Here is a 19709-nt window from a genome sequence, read left to right as displayed (position 1 = left end):
AAGATCTACACCATGATGTACAATGTAAAATGTTTAATAAAATGATATTAATGAGAACACATTAAATCAGAAACGTTTTAAATAGAGTTGGCATTTTCTTATTTTAGACGAGACGACCCATACCCATTTAAGGTATGTAATTTAGTTGTGCATCAGAGAATATTGTTATATTTGTTGTCTATGTATGATCATATAGTTTCACTTGGAATTTATCAGATGAAGAGATCGTGGGTATGGCAATACTTTGATCAAGATGAAAATGGAGAGGCAATTTGCAGATCGTGCAAAAAGAGATTTAGAACTAGTAGTGCAACCTCGGGGTTGATAAGACATGCTGATAAAGCACATGGCCTACACAAGATGACACAATTAGTGCAAGGAGAACATGATCCACATATATCCAATCATTCAGATATTTCATATTCTGGTAAGTGATAAAGTAAGCAATTTAGTGATACAATATTCCTAAATATAAATCTTCAATATATTGAAGTCCTGTTACATCTGTTCAGATAATGAGGATATTAAAAATGTAAACATTATCGAGGTAGATCTCCCACCATTTAGCCTTATAGAAGAGCAGAGCTTCAAGGAATATTTCCAGACTCCTGACTATCAACCTCCAACAAAGAAGATAAAGAGGAATCATCAACAACTAGAAGAGGTGAGTGGTGTTTGTTTCATGATAAATGTATGGAGAAGTATACAGTTTTGAATGATTTCAATCCAAAGCCATACATGGCTCCAATAGGAAGATAAATGAGAATTTTAGACAGTTTTTTCATAAATATTATATAATGATATACAGTAAATTTGCTCCAATTGTCTCTGAGTTTGCAAACAAAAATTTTGTGTTTATAATTGGGGAGAATTAACTGTATTTCGTCTACACAATCAATCATACAATGAATTGTACATGCATGTTATCAAAAGTATGTTTATTAATTATGTATGACATATTTATGGATATATGTGTATACACAAAGTGCAATCCGCTATCTTTGACTTAAGCTCATGAAAGTTCAATAATTGTAAACGTGCAAAAAATGATTTTTTTCAGTAATATTCAGTTGATGAAATAGCATGCATTTATTAAACAAGGATTTCTATCATACAATATTTCAAATTTTCGCGCCGGTACAACACCATTGCACATAGTGGCAAAACGCTCAAACTGCTGAACAAAATTACCAACAGTTGATAATATATGAACATTACAAATGGACATTATTATCAAGTATTAATTATGACAATCTGAAGTTAAAGATCGATAGATGGGATTATTAGAAACAATTTGGGACCAAGAATGTTAAAAAAATACCATCTCGCGGACAATTTATTTTCTTTGCGCTCAAGGTACATATGCGAAATATTTCCGCAACTTTTCCGTACGAATTTTTTAAGTTTGGCACAGTTTTGATATTTAATTACAAAGATCAACAAGATCTTTCGCAGAAGAAGGACCAGGGAAAAAATAGTGAAGATAGGGAGTATTCGCAATATCAGACGAAATTTCCGCGATTTATTTTTCTTTTATCACAGTGATGAAGTATGAAACATTCTACAATTGTAAGATTACAATGATGATGATATAAAGTTTTTATAACATCCACATTTATATTTTTCAAGTGCTGTGTTTATTGCATCTTTTTCCTTATATTAAGACACAGAAAATATATCTTTTGAATATATATTATTTCCTAGCTGTACTATTTTTCAACTTCATCGAATTCTGGTTTTACTTCTGTTATAACACCTTCCTCTATAAATTTAGTATACAAGGGATCTGTTGCAGCAACAACAAATGAAAGTACTGCTTTTGTATAATAGTCGGGCACTAATTCGAGATTTGTTATAACCATGGATAAGAGATGTGCTTTTTCTACATATATACCTGCAAAAAAGGAATATTCACAATATGAGCAGTGTTTTAGTGATTAAAAATCCTAATATATATTATCATTGATAGAACTCCATTTATTCAGATTTGTTAAAGATAAAATAATTTAAGAAATATTTATTCCTGAGACATTATTAGTTCAGATAGTTAAATAATAGAAGCTGTAGGTTTTCCGAAATTTTACTACCTAAACTAAACTTTATTCATTTAAATAGAGTTCTATTATATTAAATCAATTTTAAACATAATAAAATATAGAACATGCATATTTACCTGGAGTTTCAAACATGAGATATGCAAAATGTACATGGAGATAATAATATGATGGTTGATAGTGCAAATATATCCTAAGTTGAGAAGCAGATATATTATATTTTTTAGAGATTGTCTCTATTCCAGCATCCCTAATATTTTTTAATAGTGGAAGATGAGATGCATTTAACTCTCTTATTGATTTTATCTTTTGAAAAGGAAGTGCTATTAACTTTAAAGTATTTCTATGCCCACTCCATTTTAAATCATTCACCAATATAAATCCAGTCTTCTCATCTTTATCCTCATACACAATTTTGTCCTGTTCTGCCTTGTGTTCCATAATATTATATACCCACTGAAAATTTTACATTTATGAATGCATGATGTTATTTACATTGGATTGTGTAATATAAAATGCCAAAATACTAAATTATTTAAAAATTCTATATACCTGTAAAGACAAGTTGCTTGATTCTATGTGCGGGAGAGTAACTTTTTTGTAAAGTTCATATGTTTCATCTATAATGAACAGTTGCTTTCTTTTGAACTTGTCAATATGCTTTTGCGTCGCAGGATGTATTAACATTAACTTTAAATCTTGAATAATATATAAATATCAATTACATAAATGAGAAAATGATAATGTTATTACCATATACACATAACGACATACCATTACATTCTTTCAGCGCAAAACATTCGTAATTTCCATAAACATCATTACTGTAAAGCTTGCGCACAGCGGTGTCTTTATTAAACAATTGTTTCTTTAAACACGCTGGATCGTCGGAGAATTCAGATTTCTCAAACAAAATAACGCTTGAGCCTTCACGATCTTTAAAGGCACCTTCGATGCATATTTGTTTCCTCAAAGTATTGTTTTGCAATATCTGCTTTACTTCAAAGTTGGACAAACAAAACTTATCGTCGTGTATGTTTTTAATAATTTCCGATACATTTTCATTGTCTATTTTGATTTTCTTAGCTGAAGAACATTGATCTTCGTCGGTATTTAAAGACACTTCCGCCATTTTTAATGACGCTTCCGCGAAGCCTATAATCCTCTACTTTGCAAGTTAATTAGCGCAGAATCTATTTGTGAATGTATGCCGGCTAATGTTGTGTTGTTTATCCTTTTATTCTTTCGAATAGAATCAAGCATACAATTGTTGATCGAAGTATACTATTTTTGTTTACGGATTGCTAAGTGTAATGTTTAAGGTTATGTTACACAAATCGAGTACAAAAAAAATATTATCATTTCCGTCCGATAGGATTCAATATTCTGTCTGCGCGTGGTTACACAAATGCATGATCGTGATCATATTTTTGTCAAATGCTTCATAATTTGTTACACAATACACAAATACATATATGTACGCACGTGCGCGTATTATGTATCTAAGGAACTACATACAGAGGATCCGTAGATTGAGTACAACTGCCACATATAGACATTGTATGTACAGACATGCAAAATCCAAACACGGTGGCTTGGATCCAAAGCAGACACCTTATCTTTTTGTAACCTTTGCCTCATTATAAAAGTCGTACGTTAGGAAGGAACTCTTAGTGAATCCTGGTGGTTAATAACAATGCTGCAAGTAGATGATAGAAAGGTAAAGCATCAATTCAATTCTTGTCCAGTAGATCTGTGTCGATAAGATTAACAGAGTTAAGTAGCCGCGTTATCAGTAATTTTCCATTCCTGTCGGTACTCGGTTTTTCTTCGTGTCATCCATGCAATTTTCTAACGTCATCAAATACGTCTAATTTGAACTGTTACAAGTATACAATGCATTGTTCTTGTTAAATCGTTCCCTCGTCTCGTCTTGCGCGTTTATATAATTTATTTCCCTGTTGCATTGAGGTTATGTATTCTTTTATGAACGGCATGTTATCAAGAACGTTTTCGTGGTTAGTACGATTGTCTTTTTCATTGTTTCCTCTCTGCGTGTTATAAATAATCCGTATTAATCTGTCTTTAATTGGTTTTTCCTTTCTGACGGATTTAATAATATAGAGATAGTCATCTAAATATTAACATATTATATCGTTCTCCAAATATATGTATATGCATTTTATCCATGTCGTATAATCTGCATATTATTGTTAGAACAGAAGGTTATCTATGTATAACTGTCATCTTATACTTATAGTGAATTCTGAAATTGAAGCGGTATAAATAATGCGTCTATCAATACATTGTGTACGATGGGTAATACTAGCAAACGGAAATGAATTTAGTCTGCCAATTTTAAAATTATGAATACGACTGCTTCTATTACATCATATGTTGCACAAGATCAAATTTAATCATTATTTAATCTATTCATATACGTATTACTAGAATACATTGCAAAACGTTAATTTCATTTACATACTTGTTTGTAATAACTATTATCATTCGATTTTAATTATACGATACGGGACAGTTTTAAATTCGTATAAAAACACGCAATTTGATTAGACGGAAATCGACTTTTTTTTCAAATGCTCAGGTTATTTTTTATTTATATATACAATTTAACCGACTTAACAAGAATACAAATCAAAGGAGAATTAAATGATAACGATGTCATAAAGGCGCGCTTGAAGCGCCCTATTTGTTTTTTCATTAATGAAAACTTTGTTTAAATAAGAACTGTCTTCCTCGTTCCGCGTCCCAGAGTTGACATAACGATAGAGTAGTATTATCGTCTCATAGGGGTCTTATTACATAAGGATATGAGGCGTAGATTGTCTGCGGTTACACTTCATTTGACTATTGAATGATGCTTGTTTCGGCAAGCATGATTGATACACATAATTTCCATCTGGCACACGTGTGCATGAATTTATGGATTAGCGATGTTCAATTTTTAAATGAACTCGTGTTAGAACCATTAATGTAATTCGAACCGATTTGCCGCGCGCGAATCTTGTTTTCGTATCGAGTTTATTTGAAACGTATTACATATAATTGTTAGTCGTCGCAGCAAATATCTTTCTTCTTTCGAAGAAACGCAAAATGAAATTCTCAACAGTTCGTCATTCTAAAGCTACGATTTTGGAAAGTTTCTGCTGTATCATTAGCAAATTTGAATTGTCCGTTACCGGCGCAAACGGCGGCCATATTTGTGTCCCAGAGAAACATTTGGAAATTCGAGCGCGCAAATTCTAGATGCAATATAAAACGGAATGCGCGTTTTTATTTCCAGTTGTATTTTGATAAAACATCTGAAATAAACCATTTGCAGCGTGTTTTGAATAAAATAGTGTTCTTAATAATAACCTTTTTACTCTTCGAATCTGAACGAATGGCAAATGAATCGTTTTTATTTTAATCGTTGATTAAAATGTACGCTTAATTTCGTGATCAACTTTACACGAACAGCTTGATCAATCTTTTCTTTAATATATATATATATATTTCGATAAGAGATTCGTTATAATTTTTGCTCGGACGATAGTACCGGAATCAATTTTGAGATTTTTTTCAGAACACAAAGAAATACCTTTGTTTTTTAACGTCGCCACTGATATATATTCGCGATCACATTCGATTTCTACATACCGATAACCTTCTGATTCTCCGATCGAGATTAGTTACTTTTGAAAAGTTTATGAAATTAGATTTGAGATCAAATAAGTCACCGTTTATCTCATTAAATCCCAAGGATTCCAACCGTAAACGTGGTCCCGGTCTTAGAAGATTATACATAGATCCGATGTTAAGTAACCGATGGTATTATTCTGCGTACGACTGAGACATTTATACCAAACGTCTGTTATTATGTCTTCATTTAGCTCTTCGGCTGCTACCGTTTATCTCGGTAACAGATCAATCAAACCTGATTAGTTTTGCAGAATTTTATGCGATAATTATTCAATATTTATCGATTTACGGATAATTATTACAGTCAATTCATTTTATATAACAACTTCACAGTGAAGTTTGTGATTATTTTATTTCATTTAATCGATCACAGAATGACTTTACTATTAATATCGTAATTAATTTTATAATAATTTCATTTCATTTCATTATTTTTAAGGAATAAGTATAGTATAGTCAATTCATTACACTTTAATAATTGTGCAGTCAATTTAATACAATTTTAATGCAATCAATTCATTTTCTATAATTTTCTATAACGATTCTAGGCTAAAATTTAATAATAATAAACTGTTGCAAAATCTGTCATCACATAAAGTTAACTTGTTATTCTTGTATACATAACAGTGTCATTTCGCAAATCGGATACGTGTTACGTCTTGCATCTGTTTGAAGATTGACAGGAATTTTTAGATAAAAGTGACCATCGCTTGCGATGCTTGTTATGTACGCGTTGATGATCACATTACGTTGCTACTTCTAAAATAAACATTAAAACCCGCAATCGTTAATGTTACGATATCGTGAAGCAAACATCTCTCAGTTTCAAATAATGATGATTCAGTTTGCAATAAAACGTGCATCGGTCCTACCTGAAATTATCCTTCATTCAATTCAAAACGCATGAAGCATCAATTTGTTACGAAAAGAGGCGGCGTTATAAAAACAAATAAGACACTGTGTTTATTTTCAAATACAGGAAACTCTCCCCAATTGTCCTTCGGCTTGTAAACGAAGTACGACGATTTCGGAAGAGGAGGCACGTTTTTATAGTTGCCGATTATCGACAATTATAAAAACGAGCAGCCGCAAGGCATAAATAAATCGTATCTCCTTTTCAAGTAACTAATATATATTATATAATAATAATTATATAATTTAATAATAATAATAATTATATACAATAATTATTATATTATTATATTAATATAATTACATTATTATTTAATAATTATAATAATTATAATAATTATAATTTTATAATTATATAATTTCAAGTAACTAATATATATTATATAATTTTATCTTATAACTTTGTCAATATGTTATAATATTAAGTTATAATCTCGAGTTATAATCTTCAGCAATAACGACGCTAATTATGCGAACGTCGAGTTAACATTTAGCAGACGTAAATAAAGTCAAAACAAAGTCAAAGGCTATCCTAACGTTTCCCAAGCCTCGGTGCCCACAGAATGCATAACAAACGCATAGTCAGTCAGTCCTCGGATGACTAAGCTTATGAATAACTTATCCTAGAAAATTGCACAGCTTCTGTGCCCCCCCCCCCCCCACGATAATGGATGCAAATTCCAATTGTTATATGGGAATTACAATAATTATGTAAACATACCAGCTTCGATACACTTTCTAACGTTCCTAATGCCGCAAGAAGAAGAGGTCTGTCGTTTAAACGGCGAATTTCATATGTATACGAATTAGGTTTCATAATTTTTCAATACTTACTCCAAAATGGTCACCGCCATCGATGATCTAGGAGCCCCTAACAACGAGACTCTTTGCGTCCCAGTGATCTCGACAGAATTAACCCTGAATCGCTGAAGCTCGGCCGATCTCTCAAGATCACTATACAGGGTGATCCGTTTAACTGGGACTCGGCGGTATATTTCGCGAGGGATTAATGTTATCAAAAATATGTTCTCGCAAACGTTGTTTGGTATAGAAGGGGACGTTAGATGGTATACAAAAATAATATTAATAATAATATAAAAAATAAATAATATAATATAAAATAATATAGTATATTATATATTATAATATAATAATATAAAAAAATTAATATTTTTAAATAGGATCCTGTATTTTTTGTCCATAATATAGCAATAATATAATAATATAGCAATAATATATAATATAATAATAAATAATATAATATAATATAATAATAGCAATAATAATATATAACATAGCAATAATATAGCAATAGTTTGTCGAGATCGAATCGTATTTCCTCTTCCAAAATTGTCCATTTTTGCGTACAAGCGTCAATTTATTGTAACGCCAATTCGACTGTGCACTATCTCGGACCTCTTCGCTCCCTTTTAGGTTTCTCAGGCTCTATAAGTCAAGAAATCACACGAAAAGAAACAGAAAAAGAAAGAACAAAAAAGAGAAACAGGAAAAGTGCTAAAACGTGTCAATTCATGTCACTTTACTACATGGAATAATATCATGTGGTAGATCATTGCATCCGTCTCGACAGACGCTGCTATATATTACGGACAAAAAAATTCAGGGTCCCATTAAAAAATTTTAAAATTTGACTTCAATATCTCCGGCGCCACTGCACCTGCGGGAATATTGTTTATACCATCCAACGTCCCCCTCTATACCAAACAACTTTTGCTCGAACATGCTTCTGACAACGTCAAGGCCCCGCGAGATATTCCGCCGGGTCCAGTTAAACGGATCACCCTGTACGTAACGATGACTTTGGAGTCATTGCGAGCGTCGTTGCGAAACGCTGCCGTGCCGGCGGAGTAGCCTAACGACCGAGGGGTCTCATGTGTTCCGTAATTAAGCGAAGATAAGAAATTCTAATGCCGTGACCTCGCAACTATGCGATCCTCTGTCACCCTAATCGTTTCCGATAAAAAGAAAAACAGAATTCGCTGGGAGAGCCACCACGCGTCAGTCGCGGAGTCACGTTGCCCGATTATGATAAAACGCTTGCCGGCGAAGGTCGAGCCCTGATAATGCTCGATAGACGTTCTCCGAATAGAAACAGCCGTGTCTTTTTATAAACTTTTCGCCCTCCAGCGATTGTGCGTTCGGAACGTTAGGTCGATTTTAGACAAAATAGTCATTAGATAGCGAACGCGACAGTTCAAAGTTGAGCGTCGACACTACCGAACAAGGTCGAGCTGCTCGCAACCACCGGAACCACGCAGCGCGACGATATCGAGACATTCCGCCGACAAGCATCGCTCAAATTCGTGCGCGGCGCACGAAATCACGATCGAACGCGATAATCTTGCAACGCGCGATGAACGAAATACGTATATTTTGGATAAAAGTTGGTCAGCTTTCGGTCTGCTTCTCGACAAAAAGATTAGATGGATTGTTGGTCCTCGCTAGCGAGAGCAACAGCGAGTTTCTCGGACAATTAAATCGATGGACGTTCGATACGCGATTCGACACGCTTCGCAATTAAAAAGTACAGTGTTATCGAACATTTTAGAAAATTTGTAAGCATTGAGATAAGAATTACAAAAAATACGGACAAACAATCGGATAATGAATCTTGTTCGATGTATGAAATTATGAAAATGTTCGAGTAGCATGACGAAGCATTGGAACACTTCGCAATTCACAGAAAGATGATAGGATATACAGATTCGAAGGTTTTCAACGCTGGCTAAATTGTCTTGTCAATGTCGTACGATCGAATATTCAACGGACTCGCTTTGTTATCTAGAACTGATTGAAATATGCAATTGCATAATTGGCGCCGAAAGTCTTACGTAAGACCGAACAGTGCGAACTTTCCTCCGACGCAAAGTTTTCTGAGAACGAGACGAGTAGAATTTTCCATAGCGTCCTCCAAATCACAGCATCCTTACAGAGGACTTCGTCTTGTACATATTGCAGATAATCCTCCGTAGCGTCCTCCAAATCACAGCAACCTTACAAACGACTTCGTCTTGCACATGTTGCATAAAACCCTTCATAGCGTCCTCCAAATCATATTGTTCCTACAAAAATTGCATCTGGCGTAAATCGCGTAACATCCTCCACACTGTCCTCCTAGAAACTTCGTATATTATAAATCACACAAATCCTCTGTAGTGTCCTGCCAACGATCGCGAACTTACAGAAACATCGCGAAATGTTCGCAGAATATAAATTGGTAAAACAGCAAACAGTTCCAAAATCCATCAAAGCGATCAACGCTTAAAATCCTCCGTAGCATCCACCCAACGATCGCGACCTTACAGAAACTTCATCGAGTATCTCTAAAAACCTACGATAAATCGGTAAAACAACTACAGTAAATTCTCCCAAATCGAAGCTCAGATTGTGCACAAAGTGGACAATTTGGGAAAAGGAGATACGATTATTCGAGCTTCGCGACTCGTTTTTCTATGAAAATAATGTATAAAATTTTCGTTCGATGAAATTGCGCTCGAAAGATAAAATGCTTAATTAGAGCATGCGTCGGTGTAATTATTAAAACAGGCAAGTTTCGGATCGAAGAAATCGAATTTATGCGACCTAAATTAATCGTAAAACCAAGGTTCGAGTTCGCGCAAACGTTCATGGACTTCGGAGAATTTTCGAATTGACTCGTGGAAGTCGCGGTAATTTAACAGTTGTTGCACAATAAATGAACAAATTAATTCGTACATTTAGAAAAACGTTCGAAAGTACGGTAAACTTTCGAACGAACGTCGATCGACTTCAACAAACGTTTCAGTTGATTCGGATTAGTCGAATCCATTTTGCAGTCGCGATGTAATAAATAAATAAGTTAATTCGGACGGTTGAATTCAAGCGAGAATGTACAGTAAAACTTTCGAACGATAAACAACTTCAGATTATTTGTCAATCGTTTGTCTTTTTATCGAATCGACGGATTGTAACGATAAATCTTCATTTCAAATTAATTACAACGATGCAGTTACAACAACAAATTCTCCCTAATTGACCCTCGTATTGTGCACCGAAATGGACAATTTGGGGAGAGGAGATACGATTGTTCGAGCCTTGCACCTAGTTCTTATAATCGTTGACAATCGGCAACTGTAAAAATTAGCCGCGATGCTCGAATAATCGTGTATCTCTTCCTCCGAAATTGTCCATTTGACCGCGAAAAAAGCCGGCACATATCATCGGAACACAGCTGGCCGCAGTATCAAAATTGCTGGGCGCATAAGATCGTTCGCGGATCGCGACGCGCGAAGGCCGCCCGTTGACAATGCGGAAGAAACAATGGCAACGAAATCGCCTAACTCGCCTAGAGAACAGTGTCGATAGGACGATAGCGAGGATACCCAGTCGGTGGCCGGTGATTTACGCGAGCGGAGCTCGCGCTCTTCGGTCAATCGTCGGGCTCACGTGCTCGCGTCGTGTCGGCTCGTCCCGAATCAAAAGACTCACTTGCTCGGACTCTGAAATCGGAAACGATCTCTCTCCCCCCCCTCTCTCTATCATCTTCTTCCCTTTCCTCGGTTCCCTAATCTCCAGTGATCGCGATTTTCGGGGCCGCATCGCGGGAAAAACGGTCGCGCGCCGATCCGGGCCGAGTCGGGACCCGTTCAGAATCGGTCCGCCGATGGGACAACATCGTCGAGCGTAAGTGAACGAGTGCGCGCGACACCGAGATCGCGCGGAGCGAAGCGATCGTCGTACGGTTCGGTTTTCGCGGGCAATAGTGTTCTCCGTTACGCAACCGGAGCCCGTTTTTCCATTTTCCGTCGAGACCGATCCGTCCTTGATTACCTCGGCCGAAGCAGCCGCGTAGTCGCTCGCCGATTCGATATAGTTCGAACGTTCGCGGCGAGTTTACCGGGGCGGCCTCTTCCAATTTAGGATGATTTTTCAGACCCGTGGAAACTGTAATCAGCCAAATGTGCCTGTTCCGCCGAATGGCTTTATCGGAATACGATAAAAAGTGCTAAGGGGGGCGGGCTTCGCTCTGTAGTTCCGGGCGCATTGAATTTCGAAGAGAGCTTGGCTTATGCTCGTTTTCGTATTATGTCGAGGTTTCACTCGGAGCTTTCGCTGGCTTTGTCTTTCTTGTAAGTAAGATTGCTTTCTTTTCTGTGCGCCGACACCGCGGGGACCGGCGAACGAATCGATCGGGTTTCACCGATTTTCGATTCGGATCATCGAACCGCCGATTCTGTGCGCTTGCGATGGAAACGAGCAGACGACGTTTAGACATAATAATTACGTGTTGCGTGGTAATTACGTAATTACAGTAAATTCTCCCTAATTGACGCTCAGCTTGTACGCAAAAATGGACGATTTGATAATCGGTAACTATAAAAATGAGCCGCAAGGCTTGAATAATCATGTCTCCTAAATTGTCCATTTTTGTGCACGATCTCTGAGCGTCGATTAGAGAGAATTTACTGTACATAGCAATATGCGGTAATACGTAATTACGCAGTAATTATGCAGTAAATAATTAGGATGAATTCGAAGTACGCGTTTTCTCGCGGCGAGTGCGGACAGTAATTATTTTGTACAGTGATCTGCAGTTCGATGGTGACAACGCGCTTATTCTGCTTCTGTCGTCGTGTCATTTTGTCGAGGGGTGCTTTTGCTGGGTGCGCAAAATCGAAAACCGAAGTTTACTATCGAAAGGTAAGCTGGAAATGTCGCGCAGATCTGCAGGTCTAATTTGTAAAAATCAGCTCGAAGACACGAGCGAATGATTTTTCAGCGTCCCGTGCATGATTTTCGTGAAACGGTGCTACATTAGAAGCATACTTTATCCACGCCACGATAGAAAGTAGCGAGAGGTGCAGGCGTTAACACCTTATCGACGGATGACTCGATATCGCGTCAAAGCGAGCGTATTGTTGTTTGCTACGGGTGACGCAAAGTAGATTGAATGAGCATCGCGTGCAACGGTACTTATTCAATTCTCACGAAAAGACTGCGGATCGTCGATTATTTTCGATTTTATAATTTTTATAGTTTTCAACTTCTCTGGTTTTATTGGCAATCAGAAATTGATATTTTTAATAACGTTAACAAAATTATGAGTTCGCTCGAAACGAGTCGTACGAAGCATAGACGATTTAAAAATCAATGGTTTATGAATAATGCAGATGAAAATGCTGTTATTAATTTTCTAAAAGAAAATAGCAACGTTTACGTCAAATGCATCAACAATTGCACCAACAATTGCACCAATTGCTGGGAAACGCGTGCACAAATAAATTGACACGGGATACAGGCATGAATTGACATTGACATAAATTTTGCATCGATACAGAATTACACGATCATGTGACCATCGCGAAATCGAAGCAATTAATTTTCAAAAACTACGCAATTAATTACAATTAAGTACGCAATTAATTAGAAATTTCTTTTCTATACTAACGTTGATAATTTAGCACCGATTTTAAAAATGTTTCCCGAAGTTCCGCGATATACGTTTGTTTTTACAAATGGAAAAATTTGAAATTGATTTCTTCCTGTTTTTCTTTCTCTTAACTTCGATAAATTCGAAAACATGCAGCACCGTTTCGAATTGTTTTTCGAGCTTCTGCAAACATGCTCGTTGCGCTCGTTCTCGCCGCAGAATCCGCAGTTTGGATCTAGATTAACTTTTATCATAAATAATTTGCGAACGGAGCCGCGTGCGTTGCGTCACGTTGCGCCGAGTGCACGTGTGTAACAAACTAATATTGTTGGGTGCATATAAACGGGCCGGTCATGGTCATTATTAACGATGATCCGCTGAATACGCTGAGTGCCAGCGTCATTTCATGAGAATCGCGTTTAGAAAGATGAAAGGATGGTGCGAAAATCTAATAGATCACTGCGAGTCCTATTTGCATTCGCATACAAACTGCTGCACAACGAATAAACATAATTTACAAACATGTAGCAAAACATTATTTTGGGATATAGTAAATTCTCCCTGATTCGCGATGAGATTGCGCACAGAAATGGACAATTTTGGGAGAGGAGATACGATTATCCGAGCCTTGCGGCTAATTTTTACAGTTGCCGATTGTCAACGATTATAAAAACGAGGTGCAAGACTCGAACAATCGTATCTCCTCTTCCCAAATTGTCCATTTCTGTGCACAATCTGAGGGTCAATTAGGAAGAATTTGTTGTAACTGCATCGTTATAATTAATTTGAAATGGAGACTTATCGTTACAATCCGTCGATTCGATAAAAAGATAAACGATTGACAAATAATCTGAAGTTGTTTATCGTTCGAAAGTTTTACTGTACATTCTCGCTTGAATTCAACCGTCCGAATTGACTTATTTATTTATTACATCGCGACTGCAAAATGGATTCGACTAATCCGAATCAACTGAAACGTTTGTTGAAGTCGATCGACGTTCGTTCGAAAGTTTACCGTACTTTCGAACGTTTTTCTAAATGTACGAATTAATTTGTTCATTTATTGTGCAACAACTGTTAAATTACCGCGACTTCCACGAGTCAATTCGAAAATTCTCCGAAGTCGATGAACGTTTGCGCAAACTCGAACCTTGGTTTTACGATTAATTTAGGTCGCATAAATTCGATTTCTTCGATCCGAAACTTGCCTGTTTTAATAATTACACCGACGCATACTCTAATTAAGCATTTTATCTTTCGAGCGCAGTTTCATTGAACGATAATTTTATACATTATTTTCATTAAAAAAAAAAACGCAGTGAACGTGCTTCACGATCGAACGAAACGGAATTATAGTTTTTAATCGCGAATTCAATGAGCTACTATCTCGAGCAAACAAATAGCAATTTACGTCTTTATTGGTGAAATAAATTTATTGGCTGTCGGGGATCGCCGAGCGTGGTTCGTGCGAACATTTCGTAATGCCAGATAATTCTCTGATCTGTCGTCATCGATGTAACCTCTTTATAGAGGCCTAATCGTCATGCGTTATCTGACGCGCGAAAGCGATCTGTCGCCGCGGATTAAGGAAGCGAACGTCAGAATGATTTGCACGCTTTTGCTATCATTTTCATTCTTTCTGTCAAATGCCTGGCAAACTTTCCGATCACGTCGATTACGCTTGCACTAGATTAGCCCTCGTATAACGGCGTCCGGGTCCGTTTCGACTCAGGGTTAAACACGTTCCAATTAAATTCGACTTTTCCTAACAGACGGTTGAATCACGTTGTCTAACAAATTTATCGGCTTCAGCATTTTTTTTTCTTGTGTACAACGATTCTCCGAACTCGCCTAAGTACAGTGATATATTTTGCTCGTAACAGTACGAGGAGCATTTAAATATATGTTTAAATAGCGTTCGAAGAGAGCGAAGCTTCTTTAATGCAATTTCCTCGGACATTTTTCAATTTTTCTTCTAAAATTTCGACTTGGATGTAAAATGTACGTATACCACGTGAGAAAGTACACATTTTCGTTTTATTAAAAGCGATAAAAAGAAGCTGGATCGTCGATTTCGCTTTCGATTGACAAATAAAACGGTTCCGAAAAATGTTCGAGTAGATCGTTGCATTAGTGCTGTCTCGCCGGCTTCGAACATTGTTTAAACGTGCTTAAATGTCCAGAATGTTATCAAAAAATATACCGTTGTATTTGGGAGAGTTCGCAGAATCGTCCTACGTCGACATCGTTCGCGTAGCTCTCAAGATCGGAGCGCGAAAAATTCTGAAATGCTCGAATTCCATCTTTCTTCTTGAATGTTGATCTTTGTTTCCTTTCTCGTTCAAATTATGTTTAAACAAGTTTTAATATTCGCTACGACGTAGAAAAATATATGATCTTGTTTGGAAGAGTCCGCAGAATCGTAGATGTTTTCAAGCTGGTATGCCAACTATTTTATTTACTTATTTTTTCGTTTCTTTCTTTTTGTTTTTGCGTAACTGGCATTCGCTGCATGCGCGATGACGATAAGTTATCTGTACCGTATTTCTCCATCCACAAATTATGCTCCGCTTCTCCATCCACAATTATCACCGCGGATGAAGGCAGAGGGAGAAAATTTCTTCGCCGCCTAATCTGAAGCCATGTGGAAAATTCGGAAACTCTTCGGCAGCGTCGCGTCGTCGTCTCGAAGATAGACGCGGGTGATTGACAGTGTCTTTGGCGATAATGCCCAGGAAAATGGTAGATCGTCAACGGCTGGCACTGTTCAATACACGTCTGTCGCACTCCGAATCGAAATCTGTAAATTTTTCTTAATTCTGTAATCCGGTCACCGAGGAAATCGATTCCGAAGCAGAGCATACAATTTTCACTTTCGAACGCGTTTTGTGCATTCGCGGCTATAGTGATTCGGTTTTCATTTTCATAGTAATATTCTTCGGACTCTATCGAATAAGATGACATAGCACGATGTTATGGTATTCGCACGGAAACATGTTTAAATAATTGTTTAAACGTGGGGTACCACTCCGAGCGTTGCGCGCCCCGCACGATTATTTCGTTTGTATTTTGAAAATCGAGCGCCGTTTTGAATTTGTTCCAATGTCGTTTCTAGTTCGTGAAGATTCACTCTTTAATTTCGGGTAATTAGATTTTGTCTAGAATATTTGGTTTCTGAGGTAGATTTGAAAATATCTGCGAAAGTTCGAAAATTCTCGGTTTGGTTCTGATCATTGTTTAAACAAATTCCCGGGTTAATAATGTAATATCGCGCTACGTCAGTTCAGTGGGTAGGCTACGCAGAATGCTGCATCGGACAAATTAATTGTAATAGTGTTCGTCTTGCTGCATTCCAAACAATTTAATTAAAAGTCGCCGCGTAATTAGAATCATTGTGCCACAAGAAAAGCTTTGATCGCACTAATATAAAACGTGGATGTTAAAAATAACATCGGGCTACTGTACTTATCTTTTGCGAGCAGCATGAAGAAAAAGATCTCTGAAAAAAAGTGCTTAGAAACGTAAATGTCGTTTCTTGTCGATTTTCACGCCCGTTACTTGAACAGCTGATCTCTACCAAGATTAACAATGTCAATATAAAATTATCGATAACCATTGAATATCTGAGGCAATAGAGGTGTCATTATTTTCTCGAAAGTAAAATAGTCTGCCATTAATAAATATCACCTTGTCGCGTAGGAAAATTGCGAATTCCCTTAAAAACGCTCCTTTAAATGCAAAAACAACAAAATTAAAACAAAAGAATTTGGAAGAATTGACTTCCGTGACCGACGAGGGGACCCCTAATTGCTACCGTTCGTTATCGTGATTTCGCGAACAGTCTCTCCGTTATCAAAACCGTCCGACGATCCGAGATTTTCGCTCGAAAATTCTGAACCGTGTCTGTTCCATTAGAGACCGAAAGAGAAAAGCGAATTAAACGATGCTCAATTCCGAGAAATTTACCACCGGCAATGGTGGGACGTTGGGCTGCAAGGCGAAAGGTATTTATCGTTTTACATTTTTCCATTATCCCTCGTGAACGACAGGCACGTGGTCATCAACGCAGTCCCTCAGATACACAGGCATTTCGCGAGAGAACCAAGAGGGATGCCCTGATAGAGCTCCAGAGGGAATTGGAGAAGCTCCAAGGTACTGCCCCTACAAGTGACCTCCAGAACGAGTTCCAGAGACAGTTCGACGGCTTCACTAACTTATTCGAACGGTTCCTGCAAGAGGAAGGACCCTCACTAGAATGGGACCGCATACAGAAACTGCCAGACGATGCTGTAAGGACCCTTATTCTTCCTAATCAGAATGAAACTGTGTTTAAAACTTCAATCAGTCGTGAAGTAACATTTTTCTATCTCTAGATCAAAAATAATACAACTTTTAATCGATTCGAAGCAATTACAGTTATTGTTCTTTCTGTTCTGAGAAAACTGGCTGCTCAAAACAACATTTTTATGTTACTAGATCAGAGACTACAATACTTTGCCAATCCCAGAAGGAGAAGAGGTGAAATCCCTTTTAAACAAGCTAGTTGTTATCAGATTGAACGGTGGGCTTGGAACTAGCATGGGATGTCATGGACCGAAGTCTGTGATAGCTGTTCGAAATGGACTCACATTTTTGGACCTTACGGTTCAGCAGATTGAGGTAATCTACATAAGTTTTGTATAATAGTACAATTTGAACTTGATTTAAATGATAATATAAATTGCGACGAAAGTAAAAAGTGAATAATTAAACCATTGTTTGCGAACAGTATTTGAACAAAACTTATAATGCCAACGTACCCCTCATATTGATGGACTCTTTCAACACCGACGATGACACACAACGAATTATCAGGAAATACAAAGGGATTGATGTTGATATCTACACCTTCAATCAAAGCTGCTACCCTCGTATCAATAGAGATTCTCTTCTACCTATTGCTAAGCATTGTGATGTACCAGATGATATTGAGGCGTAAGTATAGCAACATAGATTCGTTACAGCTATGTTCATGATTTTAAATATTAAGATACATATTTCATTTACAGATGGTACCCTCCTGGCCATGGAGATTTCTATGAGAGCTTTAGGAATTCAGGTTTATTGAAAAAATTCTTGAAAGAAGTATGTTTCTTTCAAACTTCTTGTACTGATGCAACAAATCTCAATAATGGCTGTCTTTGTAGGGACGCGAGTATTGTTTCATTTCAAATATTGATAATCTTGGTGCGACCATAGATTTTAAAATTTTGAAGATGTTGTTGGCCAAGAATGAACCATCCCCCCTAGAATTTGTTATGGAAGTTACTGATAAAACTCGCGCTGATGTCAAGGTAACAACATGTTTAATTTTTGAATCGGAACAGATTTTTATGGGCATCGTTCGATAAATTTAGGGCGGAACATTGATTAAATATGAAGACAAGCTTCGTCTTCTTGAAATTGCACAAGTTCCAAAAGATCACGTGGACGACTTCAAATCGGTAAAAACCTTCAAGTTCTTTAATACAAATAATTTGTGGATCAAGCTTAGTGGTACGTATTACTGTTTCTCTTTTTATAATACTGGATATTCCAAGTTGTGATGCTACTCTGTACATTTGCTGCTTGCATTAATTGATTTTGCAGCCATCGAAAGGGTTGTTAACTCAAATTCTCTGAACATGGAAATTATCGTTAACAATAAAACCTTCGGCAATGGTATGAATATCATCCAACTAGAGACAGCTGTGGGATCCGCAATGAAATCATTTGAAGGAAGCATTGGTAAGGAACGTGGTCGACACTCTTCGTAGAGCTTGCCATTTGTATTTACGTTATCATGTAATTTTGTAACTGCATTATAGGTATAAACGTGCCACGTAGCAGATTTTTGCCAGTAAAAAAGACCTCAGATTTAATGCTAGTTATGAGTAATTTGTACACTCTCCGCAATGGTTCCTTAGTAATGAGTCCGCAACGAATGTTCCCAACAACACCCCTTATCAAATTAGGCGATAATCATTTCTCCAAGGTTATTATTTTTCTCATATTTTACAGAATGTTTTAAAAACCCACTTAAACAAGTCGTGCCGAATGATTAATACTGAACATTTTTTTTCAGGTCAAAGAGTTTCTTACCAGATTTCCAACTATACCAGATCTGCTCGAGTTGGATCATTTAACAGTGTCAGGTGACGTCACTTTTGGCAAAGGCGTGACCTTAAAAGGAACAGTCATCATCATCGCGAATCACGGGGAACGCATAGATCTTCCATCGGGCACGATTTTAGAAAACAAAATTGTTTCCGGCAATCTACGTATTTTGGATCATTAAATGATTTATTATAGGAAATATGTTTCGACTGTGTGACGATAACAGAAGAGTTTAATTATATTTCAAATAAAGAGTATGCATGTTGTAATTGTACATTAAAAGAAAAGTTTAGGAGACTCTATTGATGAAATAATTTAACTTTATGATGTAAAAATAAAGAAATACTATTTTGAACGTAGACATGAAAAGATAATAAAATTATAGTTAAGCGTCATGTTAAAAGTTTTTCTTCTTTTTAATTCTTCATCTTTATGTTTTAAGTTCGTCGAAGAAGAAATTCCCGTTTCTTAATTATTAA

The 19709-nt window shown here is 36.7% G+C and overlaps 2 protein-coding genes across 6 annotated transcripts; one reads left to right on the top strand and one right to left on the bottom strand.

Moving 5' to 3' along the window:
- Positions 1 to 216: 216 nt before the first annotated feature.
- On the top strand, positions 217 to 19625 carry UGP (UDP-glucose pyrophosphorylase). Of its 5 annotated transcripts, none has more exons than XM_033471741.2 (11): positions 217 to 427; positions 513 to 664; positions 17145 to 17384; positions 17572 to 17754; positions 17864 to 18069; positions 18144 to 18219; positions 18282 to 18428; positions 18492 to 18630; positions 18724 to 18861; positions 18942 to 19108; positions 19199 to 19625. In XM_033471741.2, exons 1-11 carry the CDS (start codon positions 217 to 219, stop codon positions 19409 to 19411), a joined length of 1872 nt encoding a protein of 623 aa, XP_033327632.1. In that variant the 3' UTR covers positions 19412 to 19625. The 5 variants fall into 5 exon arrangements, with proteins under 5 accessions (XP_033327632.1, XP_033327637.1, XP_033327635.1 ...); XM_033471744.2 differs by lacking the exons at positions 217 to 427; positions 513 to 664 and adding exons at positions 11045 to 11348; positions 17011 to 17099 and having other exon boundaries at positions 17173 to 17384; XM_033471745.2 differs by lacking the exons at positions 217 to 427; positions 513 to 664 and adding exons at positions 11462 to 11611; positions 17011 to 17099 and having other exon boundaries at positions 17173 to 17384.
- Positions 1503 to 3560, bottom strand: Dcps (Decapping enzyme, scavenger). Its single transcript, XM_033471747.2, has 4 exons — positions 2829 to 3560; positions 2607 to 2752; positions 2174 to 2510; positions 1503 to 1894 (listed from the first exon to the last, which is right to left on the bottom strand). Exons 1-4 carry the CDS (start codon positions 3184 to 3186, stop codon positions 1710 to 1712), a joined length of 1026 nt encoding a protein of 341 aa, XP_033327638.2. The 5' UTR covers positions 3187 to 3560; the 3' UTR covers positions 1503 to 1709.
- Positions 19626 to 19709: the final 84 nt, after the last annotated feature.

The sequence above is a fragment of the Megalopta genalis genome, chromosome 5, assembly GCF_051020955.1.
Source record: "Megalopta genalis isolate 19385.01 chromosome 5, iyMegGena1_principal, whole genome shotgun sequence".
In the NCBI taxonomy this organism is placed as follows: Eukaryota; Metazoa; Arthropoda; class Insecta; order Hymenoptera; family Halictidae; genus Megalopta; species Megalopta genalis.
Note: the sequence above shows the minus strand (reverse complement) of the source record. Positions and strands in the feature narration are given on the sequence as shown.